This window comes from Erigeron canadensis, chromosome 9 (assembly GCF_010389155.1).
Source record: "Erigeron canadensis isolate Cc75 chromosome 9, C_canadensis_v1, whole genome shotgun sequence".
Classification (NCBI taxonomy): domain Eukaryota; kingdom Viridiplantae; phylum Streptophyta; class Magnoliopsida; order Asterales; family Asteraceae; genus Erigeron; species Erigeron canadensis.
In genome coordinates, this window is record NC_057769.1 from 10084244 (window position 1) to 10108619 (window position 24376).

Below are 24376 nucleotides of genomic sequence, written 5' to 3' on the forward strand. Positions count from 1 at the left end.
ACATTAAGAACTGGCAAATATGACTTCGTATACTAGTAATATCCTTGAAATAATAAGATAAGTTAAAACACAATTTAGAGTTTTAACAAACAATCCAAGTCATGTAAATACACTATTAGGATAAGTATATACACTTAACATCTCATGTATCCCTAAATATACAAATTTAGGGATGTCATTTACATCCTGTCATGTGTATCAGTGTATGCACTATTAGGCTAAGTGATTACATAGTAATCCTACCATCATACCTTTCAAAGAAAAAAAAGAGAGAAAAAGAATAGGCTTGAAGAATGACAAACTATGAAGTCTTTCTGTAATACAAGTTGCTTTCATGTAACTTGAAGAGTATACATTCATGATTCATACAATATGTATATCATACCTCTTTTACACCAAAACTACTAACATGCCTTCTAAAATCTAAAGCTACAATAAAGTCTTGTACAGACATGGTTGATCAAAAATGTACTGCAAAAGACCTGTTTGAAGGCACATTCATGGCGACTCATACACGACTCACGTACTGCCCAGTCCTGGTATCCACTATTATTTCTGAACCTCTCTCTACAAACAAAGGGACATTCACAACAGCACCGGTTTCCACAGTGGCTGGCTTTGTTCCACCTGCCAACACAAATCGGTTTCGAGTTATAATCCATTCTCAAATAGGTTTCTAATTTGCTAATTTCTAGTAATTCATTATTAGACTTTGTTAAAGTGAATTCTATATATTAGATGGATAGTTAAATACAGAGGGTGTATTACGTGAGCTTTTAAATTACCATGTTTTCTGCCAAATAAATGTGTACCGATTTCATCCATTGGCAGCAATATTATTGCTGGGATGTGCAGTAAAGGGTGTGTTTGAATGTGCATTTTAAAAGTGATTATCTATCTAATAGGATTAAGGATGGTGAAGTACTACTTATATAGTTATATTACCTTGAGCCGTGTCACCTTTCAAGCCAGGATCAACGTCTGTGATTTTCACCTTAACTTGTATTGGGAGCTCAAAATCGATAACCTTGCCCTTCCAAAATAGCAAATTGCAATCCATGCCTTCTTTTAGCCATTTCGTTTTATCTCCCATATCTGACTCGTTAAGACGGACTTCCTCATATGAAGTCTACAACATAATATGGCCACATTAAAAACAGATATAGCATATATTATCTCATGATATGCTTCAAAGAGATTGCAATGTTTTCGTCAAGTTGAATGGAACTATAGATACATGGTCTTATAAAAAGTTTTTCGACTATTTGTCAATCAATAACATAACTTTGATTGACGACAAGTTAAAGTCTCCTGGACACAAATCAATAGCATATTGTTTACAATATTGACAATTAGTGGAGTAGAACATAGGAAAAAGATACATGAAAATCTTCAATTATGAAAGAGCATAAAGATACCAACCAGATCCATGAAAACAAACTGTGTACCGTCCTTGTAGGTGAATTGCTTTGTCTCCTTAGATATCTCAGCTTGTTCAATCTGAGAAGAGCATAGCGTAATTTCATTCAGTCAAGGAATTGTTTTGTAGGTACACACTGACTTTACAGGGAAAAAAAACAACTTTTTTAGCTGCACAAAATGACACTGGTTCTTTCAACGGTTTGTAATTCATCTTGGTAGAAATGTCAAGTTTACCACTAATATTGCATATAGAATTGTGTTTTGCGTGTAATTACAGAAAAATCTAGATCAATATTGGATTAGAAAAGCAGCCTTATAACTTGAAAGAGACTGTTTCAATAAAAGAGAACTGGGCAAAGGGTTTCGATCTGCATTGCCTTTAATATATTCAAAACAAATTTTAAGATTATATATTTATATTTACCTTGCTTCCAGCCCGGAAAGTTTTCTCAACAGAGTTTCCTGTGATATGATTCCGTAGTGTAGTCCTCACATAAGCAGCCCCTTTACCAGGCTTCACATGAAGAAACTCTGAACATCAAACAACACAACAAGAGATGGATAAAGAGAAAGGAAAAAAAAAGGATACCCAAAACCATAGGGTTAGAGCAAGTTGGAAAATGTGGGCATTCCATATAACACCTAGGCATTGACAATTTGACATATACCCTTTCTAAAGGAATTCAAAGAAATCCAGTGAATTCAATTCCATAAAAAGGGATAAACTGGTAAACTGTGGAGGATTCATTTCCATCAAAAGATGAAACTAAAGAGTAAAGAGGATATGAAATATGTAAACTTCGATTCCTTTGATTTCCATCGGATTACTGCAAACCATATTCCCCCTATGCGTACATGGTTATGTTTTCGTTTTTGAGAAACTTATGAAAGTAAGGTGTGCATCTTTCAGGATTATCCTAAAGAAAAAAAATTCTTTCTTATAATAGGTAACGCTGTTTAGATAATATTTGTGGATATCTAAAGCATACCTATATTGCAATTCTTGGAAGAACGTCTTCTATACACATTAAATCATCTAAAAATCTTATATTTCTATAGGTCCATTATACACGTATACTTGTTCATTAACAAATAATGTAGTTATTTTGACTTGTTTAGTACACTTTTCAGGTAATCAGGTGAACCAAGGACGTGATGCATGATTTCTACTTGCTTTTGACTCGGGCTTGGACTTATGTGGATCAAGGATTCATTTGCCTATTTTGCATTATGCTTAGGATCCATAGCCATCGTTAGACTATTGTTTTGTAAACTTTGATGGTCGTTTGCTCCTTGTGCATTTTGTATGAATATTTGACTTATTATGTTGGATTCACCGAATTCACTCATTATCATTTAGTTTGCCTACATTAATTCCACCGTGTTCTATATAATTTTCGTAATATTTCGAGCCCTAGCTCGGGGTGTTAAGTTATTTCTAGTTCTATATTCATATTCCAATTTGAGATGCAGAGTTACCAATATGTATTAGTAGGTCTGCAAACCAAAAGTTAAGAATTCATTTAAGGAATTTATGATAACTAAAACAGCACATGTGAACAAACGGGTCTTCATTTCAATAGTAAAAAATAGATTATTTGGGTGTTTGGCTTAGCTTATCTTCAAGTTTATTTGATTATATGAGTTTGTCTTATTTTCTAATAAGCTCCGGTTTTGTGGCTTATTTATGGACATAAGAATTTAATTTGCAATTACATGTCATAATAAGCTCATAAGTTCAAAATTAAGTCATAAAAACAGGCTCATCAATAAGCTAAGCCAAACACCTCTTAAGTATCTATCATAAATGCATCAATACACATGAAACCAAACTAGGGTTGACAACGAAACTTAACTCAACGGGTAAACTTGAACCCAATAAATTGGACCGGTTATTTGGTTTGGGAATACTAGTAAAACATTTCACAGGTTCAGGTGAAATGATAAAGATATAATACATATACCGAGAGTGTCGAACCGCCTGGTTCCGTAACCAGTTTAAAATCATAATTAACTAAACCGGGCCCATTTCCATTCCTAAACCAAACCAGCATTGCACAAAATCATCCAAATATTTACAAAAATTAAACCAAGTGGAAACTAAATTACCTATAACTTTCCAAGGAGTCCCATCAACCTCAATATTGGAACCCACTTTAATATCATTACTAGAAAATGCATATATTCCTGCAAAAAAAAAAAATCATCACTACATCCTCTGTAAATATATCAAACACCCATTAATATATAGATATAGATATAAAGTAAAATATTTTTTACTTGGAAATGTAGGCCTGCGAGGAGAAAACTTCATGGGAAGATATAATTTCTTTGAAGAAAATGAAAGTGTTGGCGCAAAACTGGTTGAGAAAGAAGATAACTTGAATGACATCATGTTTGCCATCATAGATTTCTTGTATGTATGTGTTTTTATGTGTGTGTGTGTAATTATGGTGGGATTTGGTGTGTTTTTTTCTATGTTCTTTGTTTTACCCAGAAACCATAATCAATGGAGGTCCAGATAGGCGATTTCAAGAATATTTTGAAAGATTTTGGGGATAAGAGGTTTTTGTTTTTCCGGTGTTTGGCTGCTTGTTTTATTTTGGTTATGCAAAGTGTCAACGAATATCTTTTAATAAATTGGATTAAAATATGTGTTTGAATATAGAGATAATACGAGTAACATTTTAACCATTTAATTTTGATAAAATAATCATTTTTAATCATTGTTTTTTTAAAGGTTGTCATTAACAACTTATTACATGCATAAAAAGTAGTATTTTACATATAAATAACCGCCTCTGAATTTTCACAAGACAAAGTACAAATTTTAATGCGTCAAATTAATTAATATTATCATTAACAAAACTCTTTTTTAAATGATAGTATAATCTTAAATTCTAAAAATTTTACTTTTAATCATTTTATCACCTAATTTTGAAATCATCATTATTTTGCACTTAACTTCCTTAACTTTATTTTTACCCTCTTAACCTTTTAAGTGAACTAAGACTGAAAATATTTTATTTTGTAATAAGTAATAACCCACAAGGCCATAAGTTCATATGATATATATTTTTTAAAAAATAATTAATATATGTTATATGAGTTTAAAAATGATTATGAACCAATAATACTCAATTAAGATTGACAATATTCAACTCGTAATAATCTACATTCCATTAACTTATGTGACACGTTATTAAAAGCTCATGATTTTTAAAACCAAAATCGAATTGAGTGGCTTAAACACGGGCAACTAAAAAATTAGACCATATTTACAAATATTCATTTCGAAACATTTGATTACGCATAGTCTATGTTATCTTGAAAATGTTTTCATCAAAAAGCAAACGATCAAATTCATTTGTGCACATGCTACGATGATATTTTGATACGTCCTATCTAACTTTTCCTTTTTAGTTCAGTATATTTACAAAGGACGATCGATAAATCTACATTCTACACCAATCTTTGAAATGCTACGTACGTACGGTTCCACTTAGAAAACACTTAACCAAACGTTTTGAATTTTCCTTCAAAATGTTAATTGTTAAACCGCAGCTATACTACCTCGTTCGTACCTACCAGATGTTCGGTCTACACCATCGACAACCTTATTAAGTGGAATCAAAGACCGTCTACAATTTGGGCATGATGTATGTTCCTTTAGCCACTTATCTACACACTTGACATGAAACTCGTGATTACATTCTGGCAACACTCTGATCTTCTCTCCATTTGCAAACTCTCCAAGGCAGATTGTGCACTCAGTGGTGCCAGAAGTGACGCCACTGACTCTCAACTTGAAAACTGACACTGGAATTTTCTTTAATGCGCGTTTCTCAAGCCCATTGGCTTGTTGCGCATTTGTGGTTGCTTCCATGGACTCTCGTCTACGTCTTAAGTATACGTGAATGACTGAATTTAATAAAAGAGCCGATACTAAAGCGCACAACAAAGCAGCCAACATTACCACCATGTCGGCATCGAAATTGGCTTCCTCTGATGCGTCGGAAGAAGAATCGTTTGTGCTATCCCCATTGATTAACGGGTAATCTGTTAAAAGAAGACGACGGTCTAACTTCACCATGGTTTTCGCTTTTTTTTTTTTTGTTAATTCTTCGAGTTAGAAATATAAGAAAATCTGTTTTTCTTTTGAAGAGTTGAAGTTGGGTTCCTAACTTCTTTGTATATAAGTATAGAACAATGAAGGTTCAGCTTACCTAATTGGCTAATAATCACTACCAAATCCAACACCACCGGCCGGCCTACTGAATTTTTTTTTTATAGTTTTCATTAATTTATTTTGCTATTTAATTTTATTCGGGAAAAAAAAATATAATGCTTACATGCTTTTTATACGTTTTTTGAAGCCTAATAATATATCTATCATATATCATATATATCACACATTAACAAGTATAAAAATGTTACTGTATACCTTAAAAAAGTGTTATAGATATACTACTATTCATTCCAATATATTGACATCCCACTACCAATAATACCTCATCATTTTATTTTATTAATTTTACAGACACATTTTATTGATTTTAGACACAAATAAGTAAATTACACAAAATTACATAAATAAAACATAAATATATACTTTTCAAAAAAAAAAAACATAAATATATATAAGGGAACCCACGAGCTTGTCGATTTTGTAATCATTGGTAAATAAATACTACTCGTAATATGCTATTTGATCCAAGCAATGAAGCGAAGTCAAACGGTTAGAGTTTTGAGGCCGCAGTTGAACAAACATTGGTGAAAATGGGAAAAAGGTTAGGTCAATGGTGTGAGGTTTTCCTAATGATTGATGTTGTTAGCGTTAGGCAAACAATTTTTTTACAATAAGTGGTTTTGGTTCATTTCCACATATATTATAGATAACTTTTATGTTTTATATAAACATTAAATATATATGTTGATTTTTTTAGAAAACAAAAGAATAATTATATCAAAAAACCACGTAATTAAGGTTTAATTTGTTAATGATATAAACAAAATACGTATTACTTCAAAGTATGATAATAGAAATCAATCATAAAAACTATTTAAGTCGATGTTAAAAGCTAAGGTGATGATCTAGAACCACTATTTTTCAACGGTGCAAGGCTTGAAAAAAGGTACCACTACAAGAAAAATGACCCCTTGCTGGGACAAATATCGTCGCCATATATGGGAAATGTCGTCGCCAAAACCTACATATGTGGGAAATCATAATCATTGTTTAGCAAATACCCGCATTAGAAATTTAATAAATAATTACGCCCATATAGACCAAAGTCATGGGTAAAAAAATTCGTCGGATCCCATATAACCTGTGCGCGATGCACGGCTCCACAAAGATATTATTTATTAAAAATCACTTTATTAACCTTTTTCACCAAAAAAATATTCATGTTTATAATTCACAAAGGGGTTTGAAAATATACTTTTATCAATTGATGAACAACACAAATAGTTATGTAACTGTTTGGACTAAATAAAAAAAAATAACAAACCTTGGTTTTATTTAATTAGTTTTGTTTTAGGCTAGAAACAAAAGATTAATGATGTGATTTTGTTTGCTTCTATATTATGCGGCTCCAAAGAAAAACCCGAATGACTACATGCATTTATATGTTTAGATTAATGCTATCAAGATAAGCTTTAGAATTTTGATCAAATATGGATTCTAACAAATCGTTATTATAATTTATTATATTATTTTTATTTTTATTTTATATTAGGTAGCTTATTTAATTTAATTATTAAAGTTTTAAAACTAATATAATGATAACACATGTTGTTTAAAGGATGTGCCACATGTCGTCATAAAAAACTACAATCCTGTTTTAGTATATTGGTAGATTAGTATGGGTTTTAGGACGCTTTTATATGTTTAACATGGGAATGGAAAATTGTCGTTATGTCAATGTTGGGTCAACATATTTGGTAGGGAGTTTTATCTCTTAAGATAAAAACATTGGTTCAAGTTTTAACATCTAGTAGATTAATATTAATCTGGTTTAGTTTAAGGATTAACTTTTTTTAAGGTATAGATTACTCGTAGCGAAAGGTCTACATTGTCTTAATCGGGTTCCCGCTAAAGAGTCTCCTCATCTCCAATACCCAACTAGTAGGAGGAGAAACTTCAACTAAACCGTCTGAAGGTACGACATTTAATTGAAATAAAACTCCGCTCCCTCTGTAAGACTCAAACATGCTTCACTGGAGAACATTTTTAATGAAATTTCTTGAAAAAATGTCTTTTTCATGTCTCGAATTCGAGATTTTCAACCTGTAAAACTGGTGCTCAACCAATGAGCTATAATTGGAAGTACAGTTTAAGGATTAACTAAATTTTATCTTTTTAGAAAGGTCGTTACAAATTAATTAGCCACCATGACCAAATGTTGGATCGATAGGTTTTATAGTAGTACGTAATGAGAATGATCAATTGGATTTCATCTTGTGTAATATCGTTGTAGAGGAATCCCGTACATCTTCAATGATTTAGTTAAACAGGAGACTGACTTTTACCCATATGATGAAAATTCGAACTTCATTAAATCCCATTTGAATGAAACTATTTGTGAGGTATTTCCATGAATTCTACTCAATGAAGATGTAAAAGAGCATGTTAAAAGTTAAAATAGTCGATTTTTCTAGTCTATGTGACAGTGTGAGTCTTTACCTTTGAATGTTGAGAGGCGTTTTTTATTCGACATATGCATGTAATCCTGGATACAAGGGTTAATTATAATTAATTAGATGTACACTCACCCACCACGGAAACAAGTAAATGCTTGATCTGTAGTTAACAATTGTTGATTCCCAAATTTGCCGGATTGACTGTGAATAATACAAACAAGTATACGTGAAAGAGGTTTCCAACATTAAAGTTAGACATATAGAACTAGTAAACTTAGATTCAATGCTTAACTTTAGCACTAGACTAACTCTTAATTGAATCTTAACTAACTAAAAATTCGAAATAGCCTTACAATATAACAACTTATAGCCTTACAATATAACAGTTTATGTTAATTGTATAGCTAATTAAGGAAAATACAAACGGTGCCACCAAAAGAAAGAAAAATTGTCTTCACACCAAATGTTTTCTTTAACAAAAGAAAAGGTAGGCAACGTCTTCGAGACTTGGATTATTTTGAGTGAAAATGCGGTTATCAACGTTGCATTGTTGAATACTTTAACATTTAATCCTTCTATTTTGTTGTCTTATTCATTAGTCATTTTGGGTGAAAGAGAATATTGTGTAAAGATTTACATATCTTTGCTTTATCCATAAATGGATAAAGTAAGTCACATGATGTTAAGTGATGTGACTATTTGAGTCCAAGTTTTCTTATTCACTTTACTAGCCTGATTTTGACTTACCGAATAGGTAATGATCAACGAACAATGTATCGTTAACTCATGCTCGTTGAGGCTTGCGACGACTAACATCAGTGACGAGTTCCCAACAAATCGTCATCATAACAACAAAATAAAAAAGACGTGAAATGTTGATTAAGTAATAGTCAATTTATTAAGCTTTCTTGATAATCTTTTATAAGTTGTCCACCAAAATAAGAATTGTTAACTTGTGTATCATATATATATATATATATATATATTGAAAAGTTATTTTGAGAATTTTTTTGCGAGAACCTTTGAGAACTTTTCAAATCAAGCCCAATCGATGATTGTTCTTTACATGAAAATTGTTTTTTGATTGTTTTCTGAATTATAACTTAGGTGTAATTTTGAAGTTTATAATTGTGTGGAGGCATGGATTATCATCCGTTATACAATTATGTGGAGATTTGGATTCTTGATCACATGTGCACGAATATTGCTATGATCACATGTGATCGATTTGCATACATGTGATCATAGCAATATTCGTGCACATGTGATCAAGAATCCAAATCTCCACATAATTGTATAACGGATGATAATCCATGCCTCCACACAATTATAAACTTCAAAATTACACATAAGTTATTCAGAAAACAATCAAAAAACAATTTTCATGTAAAGAACAATCATCGGTTGGGCTTGATTTGAAAAGTTCTCAAAGGTTCTCGCAAAAAAAAGAGTTCTTAAAATAACTTTGTTCATGTGATAACTATTCACATATGAACATAAGTAATTAAAAGTATAATTTAATAGTTTATATGTCAGCGAATATGTTCACACACGAATATCAAGTTATAATATAGAAGTTCTCATGGTTCTTCCAACTCTAAAGGTTCTCACATGAACTTTTTCCTATATTTATAGATGCTTAAGTAATCAATGATTCATCTATACTATCTTATAAAAAGAATAGTCGATCATTCAACTAGTACTGCGGCATGCACACTCAAGAAAGACGGTCTTTCGGTTCATTGGTCTTGTCTTTCGCTTGTAGGTACATTATCTTATTGGTGCTTGGAATAATGTTGAAAGTTATACAGGAGAAAAAATCTAAAATATCCTTAATGATTATATTATACTATCAGTTCTTTATCTTTTAAAATATCTCATTTAACCTTTTACATCAATTATTTTCACATCAATTATTTACACCATTCGCCACCGCCTCTACCATTAACAGTCATTCTCCCACTACACCGCCACCGTCATGAAAACTGCTGCCTTGCGCGAGTACCATGCTAGTCATGGTATGAAGAATACCGTTTTAAAGAGCTTAGGGTGTGTTTGGTTGGGAGAGTTGAGCATAGAGAAATTGAAATGAAATCATTTCACTTGTTTGGTATCCAAGAGAATTAAACATAACGGAGAAATAGATTTCTCGAGATATTGGTTATAGTGTATTTTGATTTCCACCTGATTTGCGAAGAAATTGGATTCCCGTATAAATATTTCTCCGTGTTTTACTTGGAGAATTAGGTTGGGCTTTATAATAAAGAGGGTATAAATTGACTAAATCACGTGCAAGACACATTTGCACACACAATCTTCTAAGCCCTAACACAATAACCCCAATTCCAATTTGGGAGATTTCATTCTGTCAACACCCCACCATCTTATATCGGTTGTTGTTCATCGTCTCCGGTATTAGTAAGCCACCGCCTCTCTTATTTGTTCCTCATCACTCCCTCTTCTCCTTTCAACCATGTTTTTACTCTAAATTCTTTTTATTATTAATTATTATTTTGCTTGAAAACTTTATATTTAGTAAAACTAATTGAATGAATACAAAATTGAATTCAAATTTGCAAAATATATAGTTAGTCATGTCGATTTGTCTCCAAGCTTCCTCCATTACCATCTCACACATACATCGTAACATAGACCAGAAACATTCAACAATGTTTAGCCAAAAGACAAGGAGTGTAGGCGAATATTTGCTCGGCAGTCAAGTCTATTCATAACGAGATTGGAATTTGAATTCAATTATTAAAGGATTAGTGGGTGATGGCACTAACACAATGCTTTGGCTAGATGAGTGGTTCCAGCATGGCTGTCTATACAGCCGCTACAGGAGACTGCTTGCGTTAGAGATAAACAAGGATGCGTTCTTGCTGGAAAGTGAATGGCTCGGAATGGAACTGGTCATGGAGACATAAAGTCAAAGTTGGAGCTCAAGGTTCATAGTTAATAAATCTATGTAATGAACACAACATTGTTGATTAGCCAGTTTCGTGGAAATGGAAATTACTGATGGCGTTATTATTGTAAGTAAAACTAACTATCATTTCTCCATTTTTCTTACCAAACAGTGGAAATGATTTCTCAATGTAACTTCTCAGTTGTTAACCAAACAAGAGAAGTCATTAAATTCTCAGCCAATTTCATTTCTCTGAATTTTATTTCTCTGCCCCATTTCATTTCTCTGAATTTCTCCCTTACATGAATGTGGCTTTTACTTATAATACAAACCATACATTGCGGCCTAACTTTTAGTTCGATATACAAATGTAAACAAAGCATCAAATTCCGCAAGATAACTCGATATATTATGAGAACGATGTTACAATTGTAGGAATGGTGTTTTGTTACAACAAAACCAGCGAGGACACATACATGGATACATATGTGAAACATAAAACTTTATTGGAAATTTCTTCTAGAAAAAAACTTGTTTAAAATATGCGATTGATCCGGTTCTGTCATGTTGGGAAGTGGTAGCAATCAACAGGATGTATATGATATGTTGTTTTCGTTTGTGTATATGTATTATTGAATTGGTAATTAATTGTGTTATATATAATAATTGTATCATTGGCCTCCTATAATCACTTATGGTTTGTTGGTTAACATTTTCAGATTACGAACATGGTACTCGTGTAATGCGGCGGCAGTAGTGGGAAAAACGGTCTGCTTTATTAGGGATTTTGGGTAGTTACGTAAGGAAAAAAAAAACAAAAAAGTCTAAAGGCAAATAAGGTATTTCAAAGATAAAAATATTTAATAGAGGGAAGAGATTTACTTTATTAGGGAGTACAGATGGATAAAAGTCATGTCATTTAATTTAAAAGTAAAAAAACGAAAACCAGAAATAATGGAGCCTTGATTAATAAAGATATCGTTATTTTACACAAATTTCATTTTTCTAGTTTAATTTTCTATATGCAATATCCCAAAGACAAATATTCTAACAGTTTGGAATAATTAATAACTCAATTTAAATGATAAAACGGTCAATTAGTTTAATCTTGTTTTGAATGTCTACATATTTCGTGAATAATAACGTGTTGATATGATGGTAGTAATGCACATCATTGTCTTGTGAATTGAAATTCATATTTATATTAATTAATTTCAAAAGTTTAATTATATATATATGATCGATCTTGATTGAGATATTCGAATGAGCTGATCATCATCACCAAAATATATAAGCTTTGAGTTGATATGGCACTTAAAACTTATGATATGATTATTTTAGGAGGATGATATAAAATGTATCACAAATGCAGAGATGGATAACAAATCAAGCCGAAATTCGATTAAGATAACAAAAGCAAGCACCGATTACATCAACCCGAGAGTAACAAATTAACATATATAGATTATGACATACCCTACTACTACCGAAAGATCGATATGTCAAGACGACTACTACTGGATCGTTCCATCTGCATCCTTATTCACGTACGTACTCAGCTCTTAAACAGTAGGTGCTTGTACATCCATCCTAATAGTTGTTAGATCCACATTTGCATCCTCATTGCACCCTGTAGCATCAAACATATATATTTTCTAATGAGAAATTGGAAACTTAATTTCTTGAGTACAAACAATTAATTAATTAGATCCAAGTAGCTAGCTAGGTACAAAATTTAATTATGAGCTTTCTTGTTTTCAAAGTTAGGAGGTTAATATTTTCTCCTTATGGAACATGGGTATTCTAATTGTTTCATTAAATATATTGTCCTAACTTATCATAGGTGTTTTATTTAAAAGTACAGCATATATATATATATATATATCGTCTTAAAAAACTATTATAAACTCAAATACTCGATGACAAAAGAGTACCCTCTTTTTTATATTTTTATCCTTGAAGTTATGTTAGTATAGTCATATATGTCTAGACGTGTATATATGTACGTCGTTAATTAAATAATTTTCATAACTTGGTACGGTGCATGAAATATGTATATTTTTTACTTGTTGCAATCGGTATCAGGGCTGATTTTGTAAGGGATGTTAACACCGCATTTCCCGGGGAGGCTAGTAGCAGCATCGAGTCTAATCCCTGGGAGCATTCCAGAGGCTTGCTTCATGCACTTGCAAGCCATCTGACGATCAGGAGTCGTTGTAGCCGCACTGTAAAGCGAGTTTATCCCGCTGCAGCATGATGCTGGCACCGGGCCTCCTCTGGTCAAGTAAGAGGCACACGGGGTCAGGCTGCTCACCACCATTTGGCAAGTTACCGCACCGTTGACCCCGTATGGTGCACTTGCCACCATGAAGCAGAGTAGTGCAATCAAAGTCATTTTTCCTACAACAATTGCCATTGTTATTTTTAAAATGTGTTTTTAGTAGTTAAGAGAGATTAATTGAGTGAGTTTTTTTTGTTTTGTTGTTGTTGTAAGGGAGTTGGGATTGGTGTGTGGATTGTGAAGTGTAGTTTGGGGGTGTTTATATAGACACTTGAAGACAAATAAAGTGGTTTAAATTTTTTGAAAGTAAAATATATAATAAATGATGCAAGAGGGAAGCAGGGAAAAACTGTTGCACATTGCCACATTACATGTGTGCTAAGTGGAAAATGAAGTACTGTATATAGGTGCTTCTATTTTTGATAGGTTGGATGAAAGCTTAAAGTAAGAATTGACATCTAGTTAGCTAGATTGTTATAATTCTAGCTAGTCTACATAGAACGACCGAACTTTGAGAGATAGAAAAGTGGAAAATAAAAATGTTTTGAGTTAGAGTTCGATCAACACATGATATAGATTGTAGAAGTTTTAGGAGTGAATCATGTTTAAGGGGTCTCATGTTTATAATTTGTAGTTTTTTTATCATGATGATTTTATCATTTTTATATACGACATTCTAATATGACGAAACTTCAGGCCATGATTAACAAAAAGTACTTATATTTAATGTTTATACAATAAATTTTTACGCTTTTCACATCTTATACGAGTAATATTTTATGTTGCCCCTTAATTAACTTTAGTTTTTTTAGTTTTGGTTGTAATTCTTTTTTTTTTCTGGTTTTTACCATGGATGAGTATGGGATCGGTCCCATCTTGTACCAATTCCGGTACCACCGAAATTGGTCTTGAAAATTACTAATATACTATACCGGTCTTGCTCTCATATAAGGCGGGATCGGGAAGTGTAACACCCCAAAGATTTTAAGCTAAAAGAAATTAACCCTTTTTTATAGTTTTGATATTAAATTAATTTTCTAGTATTTTGTTTTTAGTTATGGGGTTAATTTAGTTGGAACTTTAACGGATAGCGGGTAAAAATACCCACAAAAAGAGAAGAGGGTGTGGCAAGCCCCTGATGTGCCAGTCATCTCACTTGTGATGAATCACTCTTCCACCCATTATCTTCTTCTTCTTTTTCATTTTCTACATGCATTTCATTTCATTCCCTCAAAATCAAGCTAATTCCTTCAAATTTAAGGATAAGAAACATCCATAATAATTATCACCATCAAATAACCTTTATTCAAGAATTAAAAAGTTAGGGTTTATGGGTTGTGGTGGTGGCCGAAAATTTAAGAGGAAAAGGGAAAGAATTTGTGAATTGAAAACCCTAAGTTTCATCTTCCATAGTGAGGTATTGATTTCTGTTTCGTTATTTTATATGTTATTGAGAAATTAGGGTTCATGGATGAATCAAATTGGGGGTTTTGCTAGAAAATGAATTATGGATTAATTTTCCCCAATTCCTTAGTTAACCTAGTTGTCATTGAGTTACATGATGTGTTTGATTATGAAATTTATAAGTTCAAAGCGATAATTTGAGTTTGTAAGAAAAAAGGAATTTTTGCTAGTTATTGAAATGTGGATGAAATGGTAGGATGAACTACCTAATGACATTGATAAAGATGAAAGTAACTCAATGACCAATGGGTTGGGTTTTGGGTTTAGAAAAGGCTAGTGATTTTGAGTATGATTAGGTTGAGCTAGCCAAGTTGTGAATGTAAGCTTATGCATTTTATGATATGATCATAGGTTGAGCTTGTTGAGCATTATCGTTTTAGCATTATCGTCTTTGTTGCGGAGGAGGTGAGTATATTTGCATACCTTTATGTATATGTTGGATCAATTGACCACACATGTTGAAGCCTGTTGTCCATAGTGGTTTCGACCACCATGTTGAAGTTTATTTGTCCATGTGTGGTAATTGATGCGGCGTTAGCCCATGTGGGGCATAGTATTTGGTGAGGCCTAAGAACCCCGATAGTTGATCTATTGAGGCCTAAGAACCTCCGATAGCCTAAGAACCCCGATAGATGATCTTGATTATGTTGTTTAGCTTATATGGATCCATATATGTGATGTTAGTATGCAAGGTGAATATGTAAATGTGACATGAAGATGCTGTAGGTTACATGTGAAAGTCCTTGTACTTTGCCCTCCTTCGTATTCGTAAATGTATGCAAGTATAGTCACTAAGCCTTTGCTTATATTTTAGTTGTTTACCCTTTTATAGGTAGTTCCGGAAGAAGGAACTAATGTGGTTGATTTGAAAGATTTGATAGAGCTTGAAGTTGAATTTTGCAAGACTTGAAGGTATTAGGTCATTCATGGATGAATGGCTAGCTTTGGCTTTTAGAGGCTTAGAAGTCCCTTTCCTTTTGGCTCTTGATACATTTCGTTTTGATGGTCTTGTTTGTTAAAATGTGTAAATGGGCAGGTGTAAGTTTCAACAAATTGTGAAGTTGTATTTGGACGAAAATAGCGTCAAATGGGTAAACGACCCATTTATGGTGTTCATGGGTTTTGAAATTAGACTAAGTTGTAAATATGTCTATAACGTGTTTATAATGTTGTTGGTAATCTCTGAAATGTGTTTTGTGAAGTTCGTTTTGACATTTGAAGGTTATAAGTTCGATTTAATGTCAAAAATGTTTTTAGGGTTGTTGATATGGTGCCCACTGCGGCGCAGTGGGGGTGATTTTACCGACAGCGGCACAGTGGTTTTCCTCGTCCAGAATTTGTGTTCTTCCCACTGCGGCGCAGTGGGAGGGTGTCAAGTCCACTGCGGCGCAGTGGGGCTTTATTCCTTTCGTTGCCGAGGCTTTCCACTGCGGCGCAGTGGTGTGTAAAAAAAAAAAATTCTAATATTTTCGGTTTATCGAGTCGGGTCCTTTCAGGAAGGGAACAAAAAATCCTGTAGTGTGAGATTTCCCGGTCGCGGTCCAATCCCGAAAATCATGAAAAACCAATATTTGTCCTGATCATGCCACTTGAGATTCGGTACGTCCTCCCAATACCGGGATCTGAACAAGACTTAGAATTGGAAATTTGTGCTGATATCTAATTTTACCATGGTGTCTTTCAATTTAAATCTCAATCTGATTTAAATGTTCTTTTTTAACATCACTAGCTAAAAAACCCGGGTTTAACCCAGACATTTTTAATACAAATTTTGCTAGTCAATAATCAATAATGCTTACTAAAAGAATAATTGCAGATTTTCTTATTTTTATGGTAAAATGATCCGTACTGCAGACTTTACCTAAGCTTACGTACTGCCACTTTAAAAAAAAATATAAAGTAAACCTTTGATCTTGATAAACGTACATAGCCCCCTAAATTTTTCATAACCTCCCTTGAATTTTACATAATTCACCAAGTTTTACCTAAGATAGGTACTGCATGCTTTACCTAACCTTTCTCCTATTTTTATATATGAAGAATACTTAATCATATAATGCAATAATAAATGAACATGACACAATAAAGTAGTTTCATATTAACTATATATCACATATATGAGAGAAACTGACACGAGAATGGGAAAAAAATTATAAACATATTAATGTATTTAAAACTCTTAATAGATATCATACAATTAACTTTTCATTTGATTAACACTTTCAAGTTCAAGAAATGAATTTTCTTTATGAAAATTGTTACGATATTGTCTAAGAAGAAAAATTATTATTAAAGCTAAAAATCTTATAAAATACACACAATATCATAATTATATTCTTTTAGTTAAGCTACAATTTAAAAAAAAATTATAATTAAGTTACAAATTAAAATAAACTGTTACTCTATATCACTAATAATAACATTAACATAATGATAATAACTAATAACTATAAAAAAAAATAATTTTGGCTTGAAATTTGTATTACGAAGATTTGCTAGATTTGTCATTTGTGAGAGCTATATTAGTTTGAAAAGCATTTGGTTTCCAAATTAAATTAAATTATAAAAAATCAAAAGAAAAAAAAATCAAAATGAATTACGATATAATGATTTTTTAAAATACTTGTAGGAAACAATATGAATTTGACACATAAGATTTTTATTTAAAAAAACTTCTAAAAACAACTTTCTTTTATTTATATAAGAGAAGAAGAGATTATTGGGCTCATCGACCAGCATTACATTTTCAAATAATCATCTCTAATTCCATAAATCTCTTACTTATTTCCAAAAATACCTAGTTATGAACATACTTTAGCTAGTCATTAACAATACCAAGACGTTTATGAACTATTTTTTCTCAAGACCAGAAAGTATAGTAGTTATTTTTGGGGAAAAAAAAAACTTATCTCTATCCCGGAAAACATTTTATTCATATCCAGTTATACATCTAAAATCTAAAATCTTTCAAGTCTCTTAAAATACCAGTATATGCTTTGTTTAATTTTTGTTTTCCCTTCTTCTTGTTATCGATTATTCCCCATATAAAGAGTATACACTTAAAATCTAATTGTTAGAAGTGTGAATAAAAAAATGTGACTAAGCATGAAAAATGAAACTACATGGTGAAAATCTATTGTGTGAAACCACTACCTTGCCCATAGCTAGTAGTCCTTCATTTAGTGGATGGTACAAAATACAAATAATTCATATAGTTCATCTATCCGGCCAGGACACATGGAAGGGCCCCGATGCAATGTAGGTGTGTTATATTGAATTTGATTATTTGAATATATGTATGTACTTCAATTTGTTCTATGACTCAATGATTCATTACTTTTATGTGAACATGTTCCATGACACGTATGTTCGAAAGCATTAAATATAGATGTACTATATATTGGCTTGTCGAGTTACATTGATCTATTTTCTATTTGAACTTCTATTCTATATTCTATTCCATGTATCAATCAACATCTAAATAGTTAAAAAGAAATACGATGTCGAATGGTGCATTTCCATCTAAATCTTATTTATCCTTTTAACATTACTGTATGTAAATTAATAAATGTAGTTGGTATGTAAGTTCAATGCAAGAGTAAATTATTTATACCAATTATTTATTAACTTTTCAGCAAGTAACACTACTGTGACAACAATACAATCAATCAATGCTTTAATTGTAAGTCACAATGGTAGCCTAGTAGGTATATATATCATCTAATTAACAAAAAACTCTACTGAATATTTTAGTCCAACTTAGACAGAATTATTAAATTTTAGTTTACGACTTTCCATTTTTATATTTTAAATACATATAACATTAATTAATTAAATCACAATTTTCATTTTCTCAAAATTAATTAAATCAACAAGTTTTGGGTTCGACTCTTAGGAGTGACAAGTCTGTGGGTTTTTTTTCCTAAATCACATGTAACGGCTAATGGTCTATATCTCGTAGTCTAGAGTACGTACAGGGCTTCACCCTTATACGGTGAGGTGTTCCCTGATGTCGAATACCAACTAACTGTTCAAAAAAAAAAATTATTTACACATGTCTAAACTAATTTACACTTTTTGGTTTTCTATCACCAATTTACACTATTAATCCAATTTAAAAATAATTAATATTTTATTGCATAATGTCCATTTAATAACAAAATATACCTAATAAATTGGGAGGTTACATATTTATATAAATATTTTATTTTATATTATTAACTGTAATCAAATTAATTGTAATATTGTTATTAGCAATTGTAATCGGATTATAATTAAGATAATCATAATTGTTATTAGTAATTATAAACAAATTATATATAAAATACAAATTATTCTTATATAAACTGAAACCTATAAATATAATCACAACAGACAAATATATTGAAAACCCCATAAACTAGCTGCTACTTTTATTGTTCTTAACAATCATGACTAACAAAAATAAAAGGGTGAATTACACTTTTGGTCCCTTAATTTGACACGTTTTTCACTTTTAGTCACTAAACTTTAAAAATTGCAAATTATACACTAAACTTGTCACTTTTTTTCACTTTTGGTCACCGCGTCAACTTTGTTACTTTTCTTCCGTTAACTTGCCCAGATTCGTTAGTTTTTTTCAATTTTCGTCTTTTTCATTTATTCCATTATTAAAAGTGATAATCGATGAAAAATACATTCAAAACTCAATCCATTTATATGATTTATTATAAATTTATATAACACAAACAAAAATATTTACAGTTAAATCATAAGGCATTATCAATTATTCAGAGAAAAAAATCTAGAACACTTTACTCCGGATAACCGTTACAATATCTTATTTTTATTATAGTTTAGCAATAGTTAATACAATGAATTAAGGAAAACTATATAAATTTATATAATACAAACAAAAATATTTACGGTTAAAGTAGACAAAAGAAGACTATAAAATTCAAACAGAGGCACTAAAAAAATTTGGCTTTATAAATAAAAATTTTAACTAACAATTATTTCATCATCGTTCAAAAAGAAAATCAATTGTTTCATCTAATCAAACTTTTATATAATCAATAAAGTAGTAAACTGTAAACATAAAAAAAACTGTTTCAAAACCCCATCACAAATGAATATGTATTTTCATTTATCGAACAAAACAAAATCTAAGACCTGAAGTTAGGTCGATTATCACTTTTAATAATGGAATAAATGGAAAGGATGAAAAGCGGAAAAAAAAAATTAACAAATCTGGGCAAGTTAACGGAGGAAAGGTAACAAGGTTGACGCAGTAACCAAAAGTAAAAGAAAGTGGCAAGTTTAGTATGTAATTTGTAATTTTTAAAGTTTAGTGACTAAAATGGAAAAACGTGTCAAATTTAGGGAACAAAAGTGTAATTTACTCTTTTCCAAAACATCAATGAGAACTCAATCAATTATATAATCAAATTAAGATATTGTTTATCTGGAAGAGTTTTTATAAAGGTAACTCTGCTACACCATTTAACCTGATTTATCATTCAGTATTTACATTTATATATCTCAATTCCTTTTTAAATATATTTTTACATTTAATGTATAATTATTTATTTTTTTGTTTTTATATACTAATTTTTATATTAATAATGTTATAAACCCCGTGTATATGATACGAGTCTAAAATCTTATAAATAGTATTTGCATCTCAATCTTTATCATATAACAAAAAATTCTAATGGTTAGTGTTTGATTTAGTATTTTTTTTTCGAACGACATGCATGCTTGTGTTTGATTATTTCTTTATAAAAGCTTATGGGTTTTATCTGTTTTTTTTAGGCCTGGCCTGATGGATTTCTAATTCTATTTTAGCGGTTGTTAACTTGCTTTCGTTAACACTTTCTCGTGCCTTCCACGTTAGGGCATTTACGCCTTTTCCCCACTAGTGATATTTTTCCATCATTTTCTTCTCTTTTTCTGAAACAAAATGTTATAGCTCTATAGATAATCAAAACTCAAAAGTTCAAAATTCATTTGAATCAATAAATTCAACTTCTCAATCTTTTTGAATAATATACCTACCCGACATAAAACCCATTTATACTACTATATAAAAATTATATACCCTTTTTAAAAGGTAAAAAAAAAATGCGAAATAACCATTTTATTCTCAATAAATTAATTTATTCCATTAGTCCATTATCTTCTAAAATATCTTCATTACCCTTAAGATTAATTATATTTACATCCATTACCATCTCCCGACACCACCATTTCCGCTCGCTACCATCACCATCGGTCGTCGCCACTATCATATCACTGCCGCATTGCGTGAGTACCGTGTTAGCGCGCGCGCACACACACACACATATATATATATAAACATGTATAGTTGTATACTTTAATCTATATAATAACTAAAATATGTTTTTAGTCAAAAAACTATAATTATTAGTTAGATTATTAATTATAGGAAAAAAAAAGTCTCACTAATTTACATTTTGTTTTTGTTTTCTATCACTAATTTATACATTTTAACTTTTCATAAAAAGAAAAATCTTACAAAATACTTAATTTAAATATAATTAACACTTTTTTTTAGCTTTTTATGATTATTATTAATAAGTTATTAAAGACATATTTCCAAAAAAAAACTTAAAACTTATACAGATTTACATTGATGATGTTAACCTAGTCCACATAATTAATTTATATATACTTTCATTTTAAAATATACAAACTATATTATTGGTATATGAAATATATATATATATATATATATATAAATTCGTTTTTAGTATATATCAAATTATTGATTTGTTTTTTTTATATTTATTTTTAAGTTTTGAATTTGAATATATAAAGCTTTTATTATTGCATTTAGTTAATAATTTATTTTATTTTAAAAACGTAGTTAATTAACTTTTTGAATATTAGAAATCTAGGATTATATCATACAGGTAGATTGCTTATTTTTATTATTATATACTAGCATGATACCCGCACAATGCGGCAATGGATATAGCGGCGACGATGTGGTGGTGGGAACGACTGTTGGTGATAGAGACTGCGTTGAGTGGGTTAGATAATTGATGTAAAAAGTAATTGATTTAAAGACTTAATAAAGATATTTTTTAAAAGATAAAGGATTATTAATATAATTTAATCAATAAAGACATTTTAGACAATCTGTCATATAACTTTCAAAAAAATAGAGTTAATTGCAAGATTAGTCCCTGTGGTTTGTACGTTTTAGTAAAGGGTTCCCTATTCGAGAATCGCTGCAATGTGGGTCCTATTTTGAGAACGTTTTGCAAAATTGGTCCAAATTTGACGGATCCGTTAGAGGTGGCCGTCAAGTGTGCACGTGTGGGGGATATTTATGTACTTTCCACCCCACAAGGACCCAATTTGCTAAAATGGAAAAACCACATGGACCAATCTTTCAACTATCACCTTGATAATTATTTTTTGATTTAATTCAAAAGATTGTAACATACAATATTCTGTTCGTTACGTCTCTAATACTAAATTTATGTGCACTTTAAAATTTTAATAATAGAGATATACCTTATATAAATACTTTTATTTTAGAAAACTGATTTATATATAAACTTTTGTTATTATATAAGCTTAAATAAATAAAAGATTTTATGTTAAGAATTTGATATTTATTAAAAAGAAAAAGGCAAATCTGTCCGAATAATATAAATGTAATATATGGTATTTTAGTGATCTATTCTCGAGTCAAATACACAGAAACTCAACAACATTTTTTGAAATAAATTATTAAATAAATGAAAATAAAAAAAAACTTATAAGTTGTAATTCACAAATATAAGAAAAGACAAACTAGTAATTTATATTTGCCTTAAAAAACAAAATCTTTGATATATAAATGGATACCAGTGCTCAGGCCCGTCCAATGGACGAGTATAATCAAAGTATATCAATTAAAGCTAAAAAATTGGAATTCATATTAAATAGAGACTAGTCATTTATTACTGTAAATAGAATTGTATTCCCACAAACTCATTATATGTATCAAAATCACTATAAGTCAAATTTTATATTTAACCTTAAAATCTTTGACTCTACATGAAGAGACACGTTATTATTTAAACTGATAGGTTCTGATATAAAAGCATACTAAAATTTAGTTATCACATACTTCTGACTTAATCAATACGAAAGCTAAAGAAGAAACATATGAAAATCAACTTCATATAATAATTGATTCAAGTTTACATTTTTTTTTCAACTTTAGTTAAATAAAAAATTTGCAGTTTTTTTATATCTAAAACTTACTACAAACACAAACAATTTTATACTAAACAATTTAGAGTTTAGCTCAACAAAAAAAAGGAACAAAAAAGTTTAACAAAAGGAGATACAAAAAGTGTAGAGTATATAATTTGGAAAATACATACCAATTCATAACAAAGACCATCTCGAGCGTTTTATTTTCTTCGGGTTGTTCCATTCCGCCAAAACAGTCTATACATACACAACACGGAGTCGTAGATGATGGTTAAGATGTGTTGGCTTAAGATATTCATGATGGACTAATGTTGTCTTATTTTTTATTGTTGAAAATGAAGTCATAGCTAAAAGTGTAGCTCCTTACGCTACCTTCTAGCCAATCTATCTCTATATATGACCTGGCTTTCTCCTTTGGACCCTGCAATAGAAAATTCACAACAAAGGCCTACTTTAAATTAACAGGACTTTCATTAAACAATTTGTTATTTGGCGCATTTTATAGTATGAGCTACATAAAGTGGCATTCAATAGCAAGATAAAATTAAAGAAAAGAAAAGGGCATCTAATTAACATTGTCAGAAAAATGGGTTAATGAGCAAGGACGGTTTGAAAGTCTGAAACTTAACACTTCTTGAACTTACAATTGACATTCTAACTAATCATAGTAATCCAATCAATAGTACATTAATTTCTATGTAAAAAGTACCATATTTTTTAACTTAATTTCAGTGAAATAAGTAAACATAAAAATAACACAACCCTACATCCTATCCTTTAGATACAAATACAAATTAGAGTTAATTACACTTTTCGTCCCTGTGGTTTGTACCAACTTTCACATATCATCCTTGAGACCACGAAATTACGTGTTACATCCCTGAGTTTGGAACTCCGTTAACAAGTTTGGTCCGCGACCCAAACGGACGTTAACTTGGCAGTCACGTGAGAGGCACAATATGGGTATAATGGTCATTTTCATTCTCTAAGGAGAAAAAATGTAACTCTATAGTTTTATCAAAACGCTACCCACCAAACCTTATCTTTCATCTCACCCAATCCAACCTCCTACCTTCACTTCAAGATCTAAAACACACTCAACACACATTCTTTTCTTTAATCTTCTTCTTTTATTTTCGGATTAAATTACAAGGAAACACAAATTTTCGTTCCATGGAACATGCGAACATCAATATAGATATATGAATCCATATACATCTAGAACCCACCATTCTATTTGAATTGCTTTCGAGTGATATATTCCGGTTGCTCCACCACCATACCATCGGCCTCCCCATCTCCGACGTCACCATTTATATCCATATAGATATATAAATCCATATATATCTATATATCTAGAACCCACCACCACCGTCCTTCGTTCTCTTCTTGATAATATTAGATCCGGACCTCACTTTCTTCTTTGGCGGAAAACCAACAAT

General features: G+C 30.9%; 3 protein-coding genes across 3 annotated transcripts; all 3 read right to left on the bottom strand.

Moving 5' to 3' along the window:
• Positions 1-311: 311 nt before the first annotated feature.
• On the bottom strand, positions 312-4018 carry LOC122581877 (elongation factor P). Its single transcript, XM_043754192.1, has 6 exons — positions 3703-4018; positions 3532-3609; positions 1847-1953; positions 1423-1500; positions 946-1129; positions 312-627 (listed from the first exon to the last, which is right to left on the bottom strand). Exons 1-6 carry the CDS (start codon positions 3827-3829, stop codon positions 509-511), a joined length of 693 nt encoding a protein of 230 aa, XP_043610127.1. The 5' UTR covers positions 3830-4018; the 3' UTR covers positions 312-508.
• Positions 4019-4975: 957 nt separating this feature from the next.
• LOC122583174 (RING-H2 finger protein ATL74-like) lies at positions 4976-5515 on the bottom strand. Its single transcript, XM_043755602.1, has one exon. It carries the CDS (start codon positions 5513-5515, stop codon positions 4976-4978), a length of 540 nt encoding a protein of 179 aa, XP_043611537.1.
• A 6835-nt stretch (positions 5516-12350) lies between these two features.
• On the bottom strand, positions 12351-13470 carry LOC122582353 (non-specific lipid-transfer protein 1-like). Its single transcript, XM_043754730.1, has 2 exons — positions 13042-13470; positions 12351-12605 (listed from the first exon to the last, which is right to left on the bottom strand). The coding sequence occupies exons 1-2, from the start codon at positions 13389-13391 to the stop codon at positions 12596-12598; spliced, it is 360 nt and encodes a 119-aa protein (XP_043610665.1). The 5' UTR covers positions 13392-13470; the 3' UTR covers positions 12351-12595.
• Positions 13471-24376: the final 10906 nt, after the last annotated feature.

What these genes read in the sequence shown, in the direction of transcription:
- LOC122582353 (XM_043754730.1), bottom strand. Translation starts at nt 13,391, where the DNA reads ATGGCAATTGTTGTAGGAAAAATGACTTTGATTGCACTACTCTGCTTC.
- LOC122583174 (XM_043755602.1), bottom strand. Translation starts at nt 5,515, where the DNA reads ATGGTGAAGTTAGACCGTCGTCTTCTTTTAACAGATTACCCGTTAATC.
- LOC122581877 (XM_043754192.1), bottom strand. Translation starts at nt 3,829, where the DNA reads ATGATGGCAAACATGATGTCATTCAAGTTATCTTCTTTCTCAACCAGT. An exon ending in AGTTTGTTTTCATGGATCTG is followed by an intron (nt 1,130 to 1,422) that starts GTTGGTATCTTT and finishes ATTATGTTGTAG; the next exon opens with ACTTCATATGAGGAAGTCCG. An exon ending in GAAAGGTGACACGGCTCAAG is followed by an intron (nt 628 to 945) that starts GTAATATAACTA and finishes TTGTGTTGGCAG; the next exon opens with GTGGAACAAAGCCAGCCACT.